Source organism: Syngnathus scovelli, chromosome 5 (genome assembly GCF_024217435.2).
Source record: "Syngnathus scovelli strain Florida chromosome 5, RoL_Ssco_1.2, whole genome shotgun sequence".
Taxonomy (NCBI): domain Eukaryota; kingdom Metazoa; phylum Chordata; class Actinopteri; order Syngnathiformes; family Syngnathidae; genus Syngnathus; species Syngnathus scovelli.
In genome coordinates this window covers 13,225,252-13,242,697 of record NC_090851.1, presented here as the reverse complement: position 1 = coordinate 13,242,697, position 17,446 = coordinate 13,225,252, and the positions used below count along the sequence as shown (strand labels likewise).

The 17,446-nt window shown below is 41.6% G+C and overlaps 2 protein-coding genes across 3 annotated transcripts; one reads left to right on the top strand and one right to left on the bottom strand.

Moving 5' to 3' along the window:
* The first annotated feature begins 256 nt into the window (after positions 1–256).
* LOC125969562 (phosphatidylinositol 5-phosphate 4-kinase type-2 beta) lies at positions 257–9,985 on the top strand. Of its 2 annotated transcripts, none has more exons than XM_049721780.2 (10): positions 257–887; positions 3,443–3,540; positions 6,432–6,528; positions 6,634–6,786; positions 6,978–7,124; positions 7,399–7,437; positions 7,602–7,715; positions 7,874–7,983; positions 8,079–8,132; positions 8,341–8,449. In XM_049721780.2, the coding sequence occupies exons 1-9, from the start codon at positions 744–746 to the stop codon at positions 8,092–8,094; spliced, it is 918 nt and encodes a 305-aa protein (XP_049577737.1). In that variant the 5' UTR covers positions 257–743; the 3' UTR covers positions 8,095–8,132; positions 8,341–8,449. The 2 variants fall into 2 exon arrangements, with proteins under 2 accessions (XP_049577737.1, XP_049577736.1); XM_049721779.2 differs by adding an exon at positions 8,866–9,985 and having other exon boundaries at positions 259–887; positions 7,874–8,132; positions 8,341–8,444.
* A 397-nt stretch (positions 9,986–10,382) lies between these two features.
* Positions 10,383–12,965, bottom strand: psmb3 (proteasome 20S subunit beta 3). The gene is made up of 6 exons (XM_049721783.1): positions 12,799–12,965; positions 11,938–12,122; positions 11,758–11,865; positions 11,497–11,674; positions 10,592–10,686; positions 10,383–10,517 (listed from the first exon to the last, which is right to left on the bottom strand). Exons 1-6 carry the CDS (start codon positions 12,799–12,801, stop codon positions 10,469–10,471), a joined length of 618 nt encoding a protein of 205 aa, XP_049577740.1. The 5' UTR covers positions 12,802–12,965; the 3' UTR covers positions 10,383–10,468.
* Positions 12,966–17,446: the final 4,481 nt, after the last annotated feature.

Genomic DNA, 17,446 nt, shown 5'->3' with positions numbered 1-17,446 from the left:
TCTGTGAGTTATAACACTTGTTCATTTTGTTGTTACTCAAGTATTTAATTCAGCAGGCAAGTTCCACATTTATATCCAGTCAATATTATTGACAAAATTATTCAAATTAAAAAAATACCATGGGGCTTGGAGGCAACATTTTTCTGAAATAGTCTTCACAAATTACAGTTGAGTTTTGAAGAGAAACAAGTTCTATTCTGAAAAGATTCAGAGTGTGAGGCAGTTCACACGGGAGCCTGGTGGAAGCGCTGTTGTCCAAAGCGCGAAAGACGCCATCTTGAGGAGACCCTCGGATGCAATGCTGGTTGGTGATGACTGTCAACAATTTTGGGCGCATCAGGATGAGATTACCGAGTTCAAAGTGAACCCGAGTCATATGGGTTGTGGGTTATAAATATTAGGAGAGGTGCAAGAGGAGCTCTTGGACTAATGTTCGCCGTGTGGGGTTGTTTTTAAAACGCAAAGCCCGCTATAGCCTGATGGCTGGCTAGCTGCTGTGAGGACCCGCGGCCTGTACGGGAGGAGGAAGGGTGGTGACGGCGCAAAATGCTCGACTACCCCTGACTCCCAACCAGACAGTTCCAAGACAGAGACTCGCTTCGAGTTGACCGACGAGCACAATGCACTTAGAATTTTTTTAAAGCTCATCGCTTTTCAATTTTTTTAGGGGGGTGGGGTGCTGTTTAGACGCTCCGAACGACAGTGAATGCCCTGGCGCGTGCTCTGAATTGCCAGCCCGAGACATGTCATCCAACTGCACCAGCGCAGCGCCTGTCAGCGCTAGCAAAACCAAGACGAAAAAGAAGCATTTTATAGGACAAAAAGTGAAACTGTTCCGTGCAAGCGAACCAATCCTCAGCGTTTTAATGTGGGGTGTGAATCACACGGTAACTTTTTTTTTTCATTGTACTTACATCAGCTCTCGAATGGTGTGTTTATGTTGCTGTTTTGATTTAGCTGGTTTGTTAGCCACCGTTACGCCTCTGCAGAAAGGAACGACGTGAGCTCAATTCCTTTATTGATATTAGTTCTAGTGTGAAGATTGTGTGCTTCGAACACGTAAAACCGTTCATGTTGTCAGCCGCTCACAGTTGCAATGCAGTTTAACCACACTGGCATGTGTATGTGGTGCACCACCCTGCAGTTTAATATACAACACTAATGAGGTCGACTGCACATTTGAACTCCAAGCACGTCGTAACTTTTTGCATGTGTTACCAATGTCATGGACAGAAAGAGCTGTTGCCGAATGTGCAGGCATGGTGGGAGGGGTGTGACCGGCAAGAAGCAGGTTTCTCTTTTTCACTTCCGCTGCTGCAGAAGGAACTCGATTTGTAGTAGCCACTCACTGGACTGTGCATGCGTCATCATAGATAATGCAGGAGTTGCATCAACTATTCCAGTTCTTTCCATCATGTTTGTTTGTTGCGATTTTACTTTCCCCGCGGTCAGAGCTTGAGACGTCCTCTGTTTCACAATTTGTCAAACGCGTTCTTTACTTTTGAATACTGTGATCAATCATCACCAAAGTTTATCTTATTAAATTAATTAACGATTACCTCTTTTAGTTAAAATGGAAGAGCTTTAAATCCAAATTTTAGCTTCTGACTAGAAAACAGATTTCTGTAGTCCTCTATGAAAGCCGGCTGATTACCTTTGTGTTGAATCAATATGAAATCATTGCCAATTCGGCTCGGTATGTGGTTAGTGGCATGACCTCGGGGGGGGGGGGGGGGGGGGGGGGGGGAATGATATAGGGTGCACATCCACGCGTGCACAAAAAAAAAAAAAAAGCGGTTGTCAACCACTTTGTCATTTCAATTTGTTACTACTTACTAGTGTTGAGTGTGACATTGCCAACTTTAGTTTAATTGTAACAGGGCTCTGCCCTGTACTTAAATTAACCTCAGAACAATTTACAAATGCTGCACTGTTCCTATTAAATACATCATTAGCCACTAAAAGAAGCAGTAGAAATCTACTACTGACCAGTGTTGTTGACAAAAAAAAATCCATATTCAAATTTACAGCACTTTTGTTGAATTCCATAAGGTTGTGCACCTGTTCCTTATTTGTCCGGTTTGCATGCATCACGTTCACTTTTTGCTGAGCCAGTTGAGTCGCACAGTATGGACAACAAAGGTTACGGTTTGTCTAATAGGCGATATTCATTTTCAATCATGAAGACTTGCCTTTTTAATGTATGCAACATACTGTAAGTATATCAGTAAATGATCAAAACACAGAGTGAGGATTTTTTTTTACGGCATCGCTGATATTCAATGGGTGTGCAGGTGCCGTTTATGGGCAATTTTGATTTGTGGTGTGGGCAGGAAACCGTCAGACAGACAAGCTTTCCTCTGCTCAGCCGTAGTGGAATGCATTTTAAAGCCTGAAGCTGCTCATTTTTGGTGTTTAGATTCTGGATTATGTTGGTGTAAGGAAACTTTGAACTTCTAATGTTGACAAAAAAGGATTTGTTGCATTTTATTGCACGCCTCACTCTGTCGTTTTTTTTTATTGTTTCAGAAAGTTATGCCCGGAGATCATTTATTTTGAAATGGTGAAGTCCCGTTCCTTTGATGTTCTTCAGTGAGTGTTAAGAAAGCCATGTTTTTATGTGACAATACAGTTAATTTTACCTTTCAATGGTAGTTTCAAACAGTAAAACAGTGCACTGGCTTGTATTTACGCCACAGGGTGAAAATGATACCTATGGAAATAATTTGGTTTAAGCCAAGGAACGTAATATCTAGCTAGAATTTGTTGTCAGATATGTTTTGTGTTTCCAGAAATCAGGTTTTGTTGAAGACGCATACCGTTCAGACCTTTTTCTGTCCTCTACACGTATTGTTGTGAATTTATTCTTGCATAACCATTTTAAAGGATTTGTTCCACCATTTGTTGTCTCCCTCCAAAAGGGACAATCGTCTGGTGGCCAACTGAAGTTGAATGGTGCGGACATTGTTTTGCTGCTTCCATTTTTGGCAATGGAAATACAAAAATGAGTTGCTCTCTATTTATTGTACTTTGGTTGGAAAAAGATTTATTGCGCCTTGGATAATGTTTGTGTCATCAGAAAAAGGTTGTTTTAGTACCATGCAAATGTGCTCAATTTGACCCTTTCAGACATTTCAAATTTGGCTTTGTGCTTGATGGTTATGCCACTTTCTGAATACATTCATAGATTGACAATCTCGAGACAAAACGGAACCTCTTTGAGTTGAAATCAGATCGTCCTGCAAATGAATAATATTCTTCTCAAGTATTGTTTGAGCACAACAGCACATCGGTTGATGGCTGATTACTCTTGGTAAACGTGCGAGTTGCCTTTCCTTTTTAGCAAGGTTAATTCTATTTCTTTGACTTGTTTACAGTGCTGACAAGATTTATTTGTCTCTTTCTCCCAGTTATCTGATCCACCGCTCTTTTCCTCCTTCAGATTAACGAGTTAAGTAATGTGCCTGTACCTGTAATGCTGATGCCAGATGATTTTAAAGCCTACAGTAAGATCAAAGTGGACAACCACCTATTTAACAAGTAGGTACATTCATGTTCCTGTGCTCTCATTGCCCTGACCGCACATCTGAAAAAAATTGACAAGATTGTTGCTGTATAATATTTTCGCAATCCTTTTGTCGTGTTTGACTGCTTCTACGTATATTCTGTTGCCCTTAAAATTTTCTGTAACTTTTCTTTTGTAATCCACAATTTTGTTGTTGGGAAATACAATCAAACACATGTACAGTCTGATGCCTCTCCCAAAAAAGTAGCCTGAATTTGAGTCAATTTGATTCATACCCCTCACTATGGCAATGAAAGGAAGAGATTCTTTTTCTCACAATTTAAAACAGTTCACCTGCATGCTTCTGTCATAATATACCCAAGGATTAAGATTGGAAGCACACTTTACACAGCCCATTCTTTTGTCTTGCTGAAAGTATTTGGTCACCCTGCCCGAGTCCACTTTGCATAATGACAAGAGGCGTAGCTGCTTGTTGAGCTGAGATGCAAGCCCCACAAAGGTGGCTTGTACACAGCTCAAAAAAATTAAAGGTACAGTATTTTTATCAGGGTATGGCATGAATTCAATTAGACCTTTCTGATAAGGTTTTGGTCAGGTACGTGGCAGAGGGCGTTGTTAATCCGTTTCAGCTGCATTGGTGTTGATGGAATTAACAACAGGTGCACTAGAGGGGCAACAACGAGATGGTCCCCAAAACAGGACTGCTTTTGTAGGTGGAGGCCATTTCAAGTTCCTCCTGTTGATCTTTTTTAACAGTTTTCCACAAGTGTTGGCTTTAGCTAGAGTCATTATCACAAATGGGAGCATGAGGTGATTTCTTAACCCTCCTGAAGTTGCGCAGATTGTCCAACTCCTCCAGGATGGCACGTCCATGCGTGCTGTTGCAAGAAGATTTGATGTGTCTCCCAGGACAATCTCCAGAGCATGGAGGAGATTCCAGGAGACAGGCAGTTACTCTAGGAGAGCTGGACAGGGCCGTAGATGGTCCTCATTTCATCAGCAGAACCGATATCTGCTGCTTTGTGCTGGGAGGAACAGGTTGAGCACTGCCCGAGCCCTACAGAATGACCTCCAGCAGGCTACTGGTGTGAATGTCTCTGCCCAAACAGTCAGAAACAGACTTCACGAGGGTGGCCTCAGGGCACGACGTCCTGTAGTGTGCCCTGTGCTCCTTGCTCAGCACCGTGAAGCTCGATTGGCATTTGCCATAGAACACCAGAATTGGCAAGTCCGTCAGTGGCGCCCTGCGCTTTTCACAGATGAGAGCAGGTTTACCCTGAGCACCTGTGATAGACGTAAAAGGATCTGGAGAAGCCAAGGAGAGCGCTATGCTGCAACATCATTCAGCATGACCGGTTGGGTGGTGGGTCAGTGATGGTCTGGGCAGGCATTTCCATGGAGGGACAAACAGACCTCTACAGGCTAGAGAACGGCAGTCTGACTGCCATTAGGTATCGGGATGAAATCCTTGCACCCATGGTCAGACCCTACGCTGGTGCAGTAGGTCCTGGGTTCCTCCTGATCCACGACAATGCCCGGCCTCATGTGGCAAGAATATGCAGACAGTATCTGGAGGATGAAGGAATTGACACAATTGAATGGCCCTTACGATCACCTGATCTAAACCCGATAGAACACCTCTGGGACATAATGTTTCGGTCCATCATACGCCACCAGGTTTCTCCTCAGACTTTACAGGAGCTCACTGATGCTCTTAGACCAGTGGTTCCCAAAGTGTGTGTGTGTGTGTGGGGGGGGGGGGAACGACGATTTGTACACAACATGTGCGGTAGGACGAGTCAGTCGACGGGGGGGGCGCTGGGAATTCACTGGGGAGCCAAGGGGGCGCTAGCCTGAAAAAGTTTGGGAACCACTGCCTTAGACAGATCTGGGAGGACATCTCACAAGACACCATCCATCGTCTCATTAGGAGCATGCCGCGACGTTGTCAACATGCATACAAGCTCGGGAGGGGGCACACAAGCTATTGAATTTAGGCAAAATGGACAAGCCTGCCACATCATTTTTTCACTTAAATTTTTGGGGTGTTTATATACTGAGCCCTCTGTAGGCTTAAAACTTTTATTTCCATCAAAAGATGTGCCGTCCTTTTGTTCCTGAGACATTAAACTGTCCATATCAGTATAGGTATCCCAAAAACTTTTTTCACCATTGAAATCTGATGTGTTTTCAAAGTGTTCCTTTAATTTTTTTGAGCAGTGTATTTTCTCCCATGGATTTTTTGACTTTATGTGTATATGTATATGTCGTGCAGACAGCAAACACAAATGGGTTGGGGTATCCATCAAATATATTCTTCTTATCAGACGTTAACGCGAATCTGTGCGTCCGACAAAACTCAATGCGGTTTACTCCGTTTACTTTTTGCCTCCACTGCTCTGTTACGTCACAATTAAGTGAAATTTAGAATGACTTGCTCACAGGTGCATTTTTGGAAATGGGCTGCTGACAACAAATTTACTCAAATTTACTACTGCCATTAATTTTACACAAGGTGGCCCTCCAGACATCCAACAATTTGTACCCAAAGAATGAAAAAGTCAAATATGCTACCTTTAAATCTGGAAATGGCGTTTCCGTATCTCTCCAAAGTGGGAATGATTTCTTTCAAGAGAGGTAAATTGCAACGTATCAGACAGTGCAGGTGTGCAGTGAATGTCGAGTATTCCTCCCGTTCCATTGTGACCAAAGTCTGCTGCTTCCTTGTCACACTCGCGTCAAAGTGTTGAATCTCCTTTTGAATGGGATGTTAGCAAAAGGATGCCGTAATATTCTCATCCAAAAGGCACAATTACATTTGAAAAACAATTTGTAACATTGTGCACGAGTCAGACAAAGAGGAGCAAGCATAACATTGCTTGACTGTGTGACTCTCCCTTGTCAGAGAAAACCTTCCTAGTCGCTTTAAGTTCAAAGAATATTGTCCCATGGTGTTCCGAAACCTGAGGGAGAGGTTTTCCATCGATGACCAAGACTACCAGGTAAGCGCTTAGTGACAAGTAGTAGTGTTGTAATTGGATGAGCTCCTGCCAATATGGGAGGGTTCTTTAAGGAATCCTGTCCTTTTCTCTCTCTCCCTCTCGCAGAACTCTCTGACGCGGAGTGCTCCCCTCAACAGCGACCCCCAGGGTCGTTTTGGCAATCGGTTCCTCTCCAGCTACGACCATCGATTTGTAATCAAAACTGTGTCCAGTGAGGACATCGCTGAGATGCACAACATCCTAAAAAAGTACCACCAGGTAGAATGCTTGCCGCCATGTTCTATTGTGGCAGGTATTTTGTGTTTTTTGATTGCATCCGAGAAACTACGTATTTCTCCCTTCTGAATGTGCAGCGCAAGGGGAGAAGAATATCTCTTCCTTCTGCGTCTTTGTTACCTCACTGCCACTCTTTGTCTTAGACCTTCCTCTCTATTCTCCATTTTCCACAGTTTATAGTGGAGTGTCATGGCAACACTCTGCTCCCTCAATTTCTGGGTATGTACAGGCTAACAGTGGACGGGGTGGAGACGTACATGGTAGTGACCCGGAATGTATTCAGCCATCGCCTCACTGTTCACCGCAAATACGACCTGAAGGTATTTTGGCATGTGTGCTCAATGCTAACAACAAACCTCTTCGTGGCCAACGACTTGGAAGCTGAACTATATTTTCCCTTGTTTATCTTTGTCCTTGTTCTATTATGGCTCTACTGCCATTAGTTGTGAATGTTTGGCCGACTCCCAGCTAAGAATTTCTTATATGGCATTTGCATCTTTTCACCTGCTAAATATTGTTTCTACCAAGTCAGAAGCATGCTTTTGTATCATCTATTCCCGTCATTTCTATTTATACCGCTATTTCTTCTTTCAGGGTTCCACAGTCTCAAGGGAAGCAAGCGACAAGGAAAAGGTGCATTTGATTATTACCCCAAAATGAGACAAAAATAAATGTAGGAAATTCATTTTGGATCTGTTTTTGTTGACCGCTTATTCCAATCAAGTTGGTTTGTTGTCCAGACAAAGTGGAGTTGGTTGAAAATTATACATGCACTATTTATTGTCCGCTCTCCTCAGGCAAAAGAGCTCCCCACTTTAAAAGATAACGACTTCCTGAATGAAGGCCATAAGCTGCAAATAGGAGACGACAACAAGAAGTACTTTTTGGAGAAGCTAAAACATGATGTGGAGGTAAGTGTGACTGAAGCATAACACTTTACGCCGTGAAGCAACACTGTGTAATATTGAAGGAAGGAGTGCTTTAGTCCTCTGTTTCTCAAAGAAACACACATTTGAGCTACAGCTGCGCAATTGTTTTGTGGTATCAAATGGAATGTTGGATGTTTCAGTTCCTGGCCACTCTCAAGATCATGGATTACAGTCTTCTCGTGGGGATCCATGACGTGGAACGAGCAGAGCAGGAGGAGATGGATGTGGAGGCTGGTGCAGATGAAGAAGAGTATGAGAATGACGGGATGGGCGGCGGCGTACTCACTGGCTCCTTTGGCACACCACCCGACAGCCCTGGAAACCCCTTTAACTGTGCATTCTTAGGGCCCGGCGACTTTGACCCCTCTGTTGATGTTTACGCAATCAAGAGCCATGACAGTGAGCAATGTCTTTCGGATCTTTTTAATGCAGTGCACTTTTTTGCATTCCTATTTTTTGCATGTCACTTAGTGGTACCGTCGGCATGCAATTTTTTTTCTTTAGTTACCCACCGAGCTATTACATCGTAATTGAAACAGCTAGTCTTTGTTTTGAAAGTACGAGTTATGTATGTATGAGTTAAGTACGAGTTACTTTTTGCCGCTAGGTGCTGTCAAGAAGGAGGTGTACTTCATGGCGATCATCGACATCCTCACACATTATGATGCGAAGAAAAAAGCTGCACACGCTGCCAAAACTGTGAAACACGGGGTGAGTGACAAGACTGTAGCACAGACACAATTGATATTAGCCATTTGGTTGCTCAAGTGTTCAACAATAATTTGCACCAATGATCAAAGGCCGTCAAATGATCTCATGGGGATGAAATGGTGATTTTTTTACCAATAAACTGTGATGAAATTTTAAATGCTTAGTGTTACAGTTTAAAAAAAAAATCTAGATTCAGCACAATGTGCTTTGCTCTGTGCGTGAGTGGGAATAAGTGGTGCAAGTGCTCAGTTGTTTTCTCACATGATGTTGCCGGCTATATTGTACATTTAATGGTAAGATATTAACAAACATTGCTGGTCCTCTATTTGGTTGTAGGAAGTTGATGAAAGAATGTTATTGGCAGTATCATCTTCCAAGATTCCTTTTCATGCATTTGTCCATCTTTTGTGTTGTTTTCCAGGCAGGGGCCGAGATCTCAACGGTGAACCCCGAGCAGTACTCCAAGCGCTTCTATGAGTTCATGTCTAATATCTTGTCATAAACTCCTCTCCACTAAGCCTGCCCAGCCACAGATCTGTCACACGTGTACACATGCACGCACGCACGTACATCTATTCAGCCAAGTCTTTCTTGTCTTTCCTCACCCTCTTCAGCATCCTTAGGTCATGTTTTGAGGCTGTTACAAACCCCTTAACACAAATAATCAAACAATGCCGCCCCTCCATTAATTTTAGAAAGAACATCCTGACCACTTTGGTTTTGTTGAATTTTTGTCTAAATTATTACTCCTGTTTTCTCATCCTACCTTATCACCCTTCTCGCCAGCACAGAAACTGTCTCACTGATGCCTTGAACAAGTGTCTGCTTCAGCCATTTCTAAGCACCGTCTTCTCACTTTCTAATATGTTGTAATTCCTTTCATTTCCATAAGATGTGTACACACAAAAAAAAGACAGCACGATGTACTGTTGAGTCTTTTTCAAGCTTCTCTTTCCATATCAATAACAGACAAACAAACCTGTTGACAATTTGGAAGGAACATCTATCCATTATCCTGTTGAGGGTCACAGCAATGTTGGAGCCTTCCCCAGTTTTCTTTGGGCCGTAGGCGGGGTGAACTGGTCACCAATCAAACATTAACGTACATATTGATGTGCTACAATAAGTAAATGAATGCAGTTATCAAAAATGCATGGCTGATGTGCACACGAGACCCGACCAGTACGTTTAACATTGAACCACTCAACGTAACATTTAAGTGTTATAATGAATACAGGACAAACGGACAAAAAATTGGTGTTTGAATGTTACGTTTCCATATCGATTTTGAATATTTTGGAATCATAAACGTAAACTTGGTGTGAAGGTTGGTCAGAGAAAAAAAGATTAATTTAAAAAAGGGGGAATTCAGCAGAAATTATGTTTTCATAATAAGAATTTTGTTTTTTTATATCTTGTTTACATTGATGTAGCAATTTTGTGTTTGTATACAGTATTGTTTTGTTAATGACAGACATTAGTAAAAAAGGTTACTTGAAAATGGATTCATTGCATATTAAAGGGAGTTTTATCTTGTCTGATTACTTTTTGGTTATTGGAATGCTGCATGTATAGAGCAGGACAAAACGCATGGGCCCAACAAATTATTAATTTATAAATTGCTTGGAAGAAGGAAAGGTCCCACTTGGAGCACCTGAATGTTTCAGTCAAAGTTCAACAAAAACATAACTGTTGACCTCATGGCAACTAAAAACTAAAGGTAAACCATCTTTTTAATATCAGATAAAACAAGATAGGACATGCTGTGACTGACAAGTAAACCTGCCCACCCAGCAGATATGAGGAATTCAAACCTAATCAAAACAAAACCATTGAATTCCACTGTGTAGTCACTTTTTTTTTTTTAAATGCCTGAATTGTACTCTTAACTAAAGTTTTACATCAAGCTGTAGATAACTCATTTATTTACGCTGAAAGTCTGACTGTGTAAACAAGTTTATTTGACAATATGAATGGGAAAAAAACAGCAAATGCATTGTTTTAATGTGAACATTTGATGGGTTTTAATCCATCCGCGCCTTCAAGGTTTTGGAGGTGATCTTGTCTTTCTCACTGGAAGAGAAGACAAGCATGTCAATCACCGCAACGTTTCAGCTCCAACCCATCAACAGTGTCACCATACTTACATGACGTGTACAACAACGCCCATGCCGGAGACTGCGTCCCGGTCGACTGCATTGAGCATGGCTTGTGAAATCGTCTCAAAGAGGTCATCTGGCTCCTGTGTGACCATCAAACAAGACACGTGGAAAATGTAGTAAGCAAGGCACAGATGTCTTCTTTTGAAATAAATGCTTTCAGGTACTGGGGTTTTAATGACTCCTGTTAGTCATTTTTAAAAATTATGAGGATGGACTTTCCTGCCAAAAAGTGACATCACCCACGAAGAATACATCAGAGAAAATAAACAAATTTGATTGCACAGATCGTTATGAAATGGGCTGAGCTATGTTCAAGGGCAGGCTGTCAAAATTTATTTCAAGCAGAAAAAAGTGGTCTTTCCTTCCTTATTCTTTTAATGGTCAGGTGTGACGAATCTTTTTGAAAGTGAGTGCTACTTCTTGACTACCAATTAAAGAGAATTTAACCTGCAGTGTAATTATATCTGGCCCGCGAAGACAAATTGTGCATCGACTTTGTGTCAATACTACAATTGCAAATTGTCTTCACTTAAAAAAAATTGAGGTGTTGCTAGTTTTTTATATTACCATTCATCTTTTTAAAAATTCGAACAGTTTTTACCAGTCTCTGATTTCAAAACTAGTTAGTCATCAGTTTGTTGTATAACCTATACTGTATATAATATGAGATGTTCATACATTTATTTGGGTTGACAGTCATAATGGCCCGCCGAAGGAAACTATGATTACGATGTAGCCTGAGACAAAAATGAGTTTGACACCCCTGCTTTATCACAATAATTAGGGAACAGAAAATGTCATTTGGCACCACATCAGGACCCCCTGGTTTACATTTTGAATTTTCACTAATTGCAGGTGGTTGCTGCAATGGCTTTTGACACTCAACTTACCATGTCAGGTCTCCACAAGGATTCACACATTCCATACATTTGCTCCGAGCATGTCCCGCTCACAACAAAATCCTCCGTCACCATGGGACATCCAATCAAATCCAGGGAGCAGATGAATGGCTCAAAGGTCTTTGGATCCAGCCCGGCAATCACAGGCTCGATGTAGTAGGGTCCGAACCTACCAAGAAAAATCACTGTGACCTTTCATCTTATCTCTACGCAGCTTTTGAGACTAATATGGAGCCATGAAATGGCACAGACCTGCGTTCATACAAGAGGTTAGACACCATGCTCATGAAAGTCTTGGGTTTGATCTGGCGCCCCTCCTTCAGCTCGTAAAGGTTCAATCTGAATTTAAGCCTCTGGGATCTATTTGCAACAGAGACACACACAAAAAATGATGTCGGTGATGACTTAACTCAAACTGTCACAAACACTTACACTGTCTGAACGTCAGTGGCTAGCCCGGCAAGCCCAATGTACAGCCTCTCGCCCATGGGGAAGATCTTCTCAAAATCGGTTGTGACCATCTGAGCCTGAACGCCAAACCTGCGGTCGGATGCGATGGCCACACAGTTCTTCCCTCTCATGGCCATGACGGCCCCTCCATTATAGGACATAAAAGACTGCATGGTGGGGGACAAAGGAGAGAGGCCACAATTACATGGTATCAAAAACGCTGAGAATCAGATATTACATGGAGAAATAATATGAGATGAAACTTTTTTTTTTTTACTGTTCTTCAGACTTTTCTTATCCACTGGTGGTCGGAGACTTAACAAGCTTCCCTCTCATCTATAACCACTTCAAACAATAAGACGTATGTGGAAATAGTTGTTACAGTTGTATCATTGACGATGTTTTTAGCGTGCTGTTATTTTGCAACTGCTGCTGTTGTGAAATCACTATAAAGATGTATTATTGTGTTGTATTGTACTTCTCCAGTATGTGTTCGGTAAATACTTCTGGAGAGTGCGCAATTACACGTATCACAGAGTTATGTAGAATATATGGTATGCGATTTTAGATAGCTATTACGAACGGTTCAGAGCCACATTTATTCTCCCCATTTTGGACCCATTGTTCAAATGTGACTTTCAACCTGCATTTGAACTACTTTGTAAACATTATGCAACTTTTTTTTCCGTACACTGTATGTATTATACATATGTTCATGCAAATGTTTCCTATAGTACTTAGTTTCCCGGCCATGCTAAACGATTAGCATGGCTGGGATCTCCATCCACTTAAATTTACATTCAACTTTCAAGCCCATCGTTCAGTATTGTTGCTTATTCCTACCATTGTTAAGATGTTGTAGTCCAAGTGTCACAAACAGGACTTTAAACTGAGCCTCGCAGGGAATTTTGAAAGACTAGCTTCCCGGTGTGACTACACAAATTTGGAGAAACTCTAACCATATACACACAAACCTGATTGGCTGTGTTGCTCGAATATGATTGGCTCTTTAAGAACCATTTCATTGGCTGTGTCGATGGACAACATAGTTTCTTTGAGGCGCGTTAAAGGAACATACCCGCCAAAGTTCATTTTCTGCGGGCATGCTGGAGCCTATCCCAGCTGTCATCGGGCAGTAGACAAGGGACACCCTGAACCGGTTGCCAGCCAATCGCAGAGCACACAGAGACAAACAATCTTCCGCACTCACACTCACACCTAGGGGCAATTTGGAGCGCTCAATCGGCCTACCAAGCATGTTTTTAGGGATGTGGGAGGAAACCGGAGTGCTCGGAGAAAACCCACGCGGACACGGGGAGAACATGCAAACTCCACACACGGAGGGCCGAAGGTGGAATTGAACCCACACCCTCCTAACTGTGAGGCGGACGTGCTAGCCAGTGCGACACCGAGCCGCCCATCAGTGGAACTTGATTTCAAGAATTAAGATTTAACTCAATTAAGTGCCCAAATGATGTTCACTGTACACCGTTTACGTTATCACTGTGACAAATGAAGTATGAGTTATAATAGGGGTAACCAGACTTGGGTTTCTGAAAAAGAGGACACCATTCTTTTGGGAGGCAACGGTGGGGAAAGCCAATCGGGTATGCTCATACCCGGTGCAACAAAAATGAGTAAAAATAAAACAAGAATATTTTCAGCAGCACTTTTTAGTTACCTAAAGCAATAAGAGGCTGATGTATATTTAAACTTATTGTAGTCCATTGTAATATACACAATTTTACTATAAACACAGCACTTTAATATAGGAAAAAATATTTCCAATAATGACCAAAATGTCATGCATGTTGTTAGGTTACGGATTTTAGTTATTGATCTGACTCCAAATTGCGATCAACACTTAACACATAAATTGCTATGTCCTAATCCACACACTGGCGCACCTAACAATTTTGCGAGTTCGTTCTGTCAAAGAGAAGACCAGTAGATCAATCAGACCAAATTTACCAATTGTTTATTCCTGACAAAGCGCACTAATACAGCCTTGGGTCCCGGGTCCCTCACACTAAAGCTCGTGCGTTTTTGTGACCACCAAAAGACGACACATTCTTCCGGGTTGCCCAGTTTTGAAGAAACACAATATGAATATTAAAGCATGCAAAACATTGTGAGATGATTGGTCGATGGCCATCTCCTCCCCGTCCAGGTGTTGCTGAGGTCAGGCGGTTGGGTTTTCCCCGCGAAGCCCGGCCACATAGACGTGCTGTTGTTCTCGTTTCTCACCGACCTTGAGGTGTTCTCGTCCGGTACTCCCTATCTGGGCCTATTCCACAACACTTCGAAGAAAACAAGTTCATGCAGTTTGCCTGCACATTCTTCGCCACCCACCAATCCACACGAGCACTCCAATACTAGATATTAATATGATTATAAGTTTAACACAACCTTAAAAAATATGTTTGCAAACTCCCGAAAGCACATTTCCCTTTAATGTTTAAAATCGAGTATAAAGTACATAAGTACATACATAAGAAAAACAGTTGATGATGTTTCTTCAGGATTCTGTTAAGTTACTTTTATACATGCTATGCTGCAACAATTCCACATTAACATCTACGCTACGCCTCCCCTGCCATCATGAAAAGGGGAAAAACAAATTCAATTGTTATTATTATAAAGTCATTTTACTTTTAATTTCAATAGTTTTGTATCATTTTGAACCAAAATCGCTGACTTTTTATAGTTATTTTAAAACCGAAGACGATTCGCTCGGAGGAGCCAATTTCCTGTCTCGCCTCCTCTGAGGATCGCGTAATCACACGGGTGCCTATGTTGACAGGCTATGCAGTTAGACAGAACTGCTCTCTGTCTTTATGTCCGTTTAAGTGTTCAAACACTGTGACAATATTAACAAATTTCCGTAGTTAAGCTGACGTCTATAATATCTTGTGTTTTTTGTCATCTGTCTGTAACGTCGTGTTTCTAAAGATCACAGGTGTCAAACTCAAGGCCCGGGGGCCAGATACGGCCCACCACATCATTTCATGTCACATCATGTCATTACTAGAATTGCAAATTGTCTTCACTTTTAATAATGTCTTCTTTTTTTTTTTTTTATTTAACCAGTTTTTACTCGTCTGATTTGAAAACGAGTTATTTGTGAATTTGTTTTGAAGCTTTTACTATATATAATATGAGGTGCGCATACATTTATTTGGGTTGACAGTCATAATGACCCTCCGAAAGAATGACTACAATGCGGCCTGTGAAAAAAAAGAGTTTGACACCACTGGTTTAAATCTAGGGTTAGGGTTTCAAAGTAGGGTTCAAAGCTAGAGTTAGGGTTTCAAACTTGGGTTTAAAGCTATGGTTAGGATTTCAAACGAGGGTTTCAACCTAGGGTTAGGGTTTCAAAGCAGGGTTTTATACTAGAGTTAGGGTTTCAAAGTAGGGTTAAAGCTAGGGTTAGGGCTTCAAAGTAGGGTTTCATACTAGGGCTAGGGTTTCAAAATAGGGTTTAAAGCTAGGGTTACGGTTTCAAAGTAGGGTTTAAAGCTAGGGTTAGAATTTCAAAGTAGGGTTGAAAGCTCGGGCTAGGGTTTTAAACTAAGGTTAATACTAGAGTTAGGGTTTCAAACTAGGGTTTAAATCACAGGTGTCAAACTCAAGGCCTGGGGGCCAGATACGGCCTGCCAATTCATTTTGTGTGGCCCACGAAGACAAATTGTGCATCAAATCCGTGTGTCATTACTAAAGTTGCAAATTGTCCACTTTTATTAATATCTTTTTATTTTAAATTTGACCAGTTTTTACTCGTCTGATTTGAAAACAAGTTATCTGTCAGTTTGTTTTGTAGCTTTTACTGTATATAATATGCGGTGCTCATACATTGATTTGGGTTGACAGTCAGAAGCTATGACTACAATGCGGCCCGCGAAAAAATTGAGTTTGACACCCCTGCTTTAGATGAACAAAACGGCTTTGAAAAGTTACCTTACGAAAGAAGGTTCTCCAGCCTTATGGCAGTGGGTGCTACTGATGGATGATTATATATCCGAACGATTTTCAACTATGGATTTTCGGTCGAAGCAGGAGGTCATCAGTAAAGGAAGAGCAACTCCGGAGTTAAAAGATTTGATTCAGACAACAGGACTTCGGAACAGAGTGGTACAGACGATCGAAAACAAGTTTTTGATTCCATGTGCTTATTTGAGTGTTTTTATGTGTGAAGACTGCTGATATGAGATTTGCTGGATTCTGTCCACAATTTAGGGAGCGCGTTATCTGCGCCTCACGGCAAAAGCCTTTGCCAATCATCTGTTATCCAATTTACTCACTGCGTGCTCGTTTGATTTCTTCAGATTTAGGAAAATGCAAAGACACTGAAGCAGAAATTAGACTTACACAGATTGGTTGAGTTCAATCACAATTCTTGTTCAAAAAGCTCTGTTTTCAGGAAAGTACAATACAGCGCTGGGCCCTTCAAGAGCGGAAAGTCTCCATTCAGAAAAGGCAAAGTCCAAGGTTGTTAGATCAGTTTTATATTCAGTAGCACATTGTGGGCCGAGATTGATGGGTGATGAGTCTTCGGGGTGGGGCAAGTTAGAAGGAGAGTCTGCTTGCATGGGAGTGGTGCTGATTATGGGCGATTACGTGTGGAGGTGGGGGGCTGTTGGTGTGTGTGTGTGGAGGGGGGCTGTTGTCTTCCATCCCGTCTTTCGGCCTTGGCGATCATCTTTGGCCAAGTTCTCGGTGGGGGCTGTTGTCTTCCCTCCCGTCTTTCGGCCTTGGCGATCATCTTTGGCCGAGTCTTTGGGTGGCTCCTTCTGGCACCTGCTGGTTTTATCTCCACGTGACCTTCCTGTGAACATTCTTCTCCAATCTTGGACATACACTGTTGTACCTCATTCTTATTCTTTTAATTTTGTCATTTTGTACGAAATTATGTTAGCTTTTGGCTGTAACATCATTAATCTATTGCTGTTCTTTTGATACATCATGTCTTTGCTTATTCTTAGTTTAATCATGCTTCCAACCGTATCTTTTCTTTGTTAGGCAAACTATTTTCCTCTGTGCAGAGCGTTCAGAGTAATCAAAAACTGACGTCTAGCATTAGTCAAAACATAAGATACAATCAAGTACTGAACGGTCAAGACGACTCTGGTCGTGTCCATGATTCAGAGAAAAAACATCAGGCATGCATTACACAGTTCCTTAAGGGTCATTAAGCTATTTAGGCAATCTATCAAAAGTAATTTGTTATTTCAAAGTGCTCAGAAATATATCAGATCATAAAGTTATAAAAACCTTTCTCATCACCACTTATCAAAAATGTCTAGTTATGTCTTCTTTATTGATTTGGTGTGTAGGTATAATGATATGCTTAAAATGTTTCTTTTATTTATTTAATATGTGAATATACTTGTCTGCTTATGTACTTTATTCAATGAGGTTTGAGCATATCTGTTTTTGTAGCTAGGCAGGACTTTTTGTATTTTGACCCCATTTCCTGCAGATTTTAATTAAA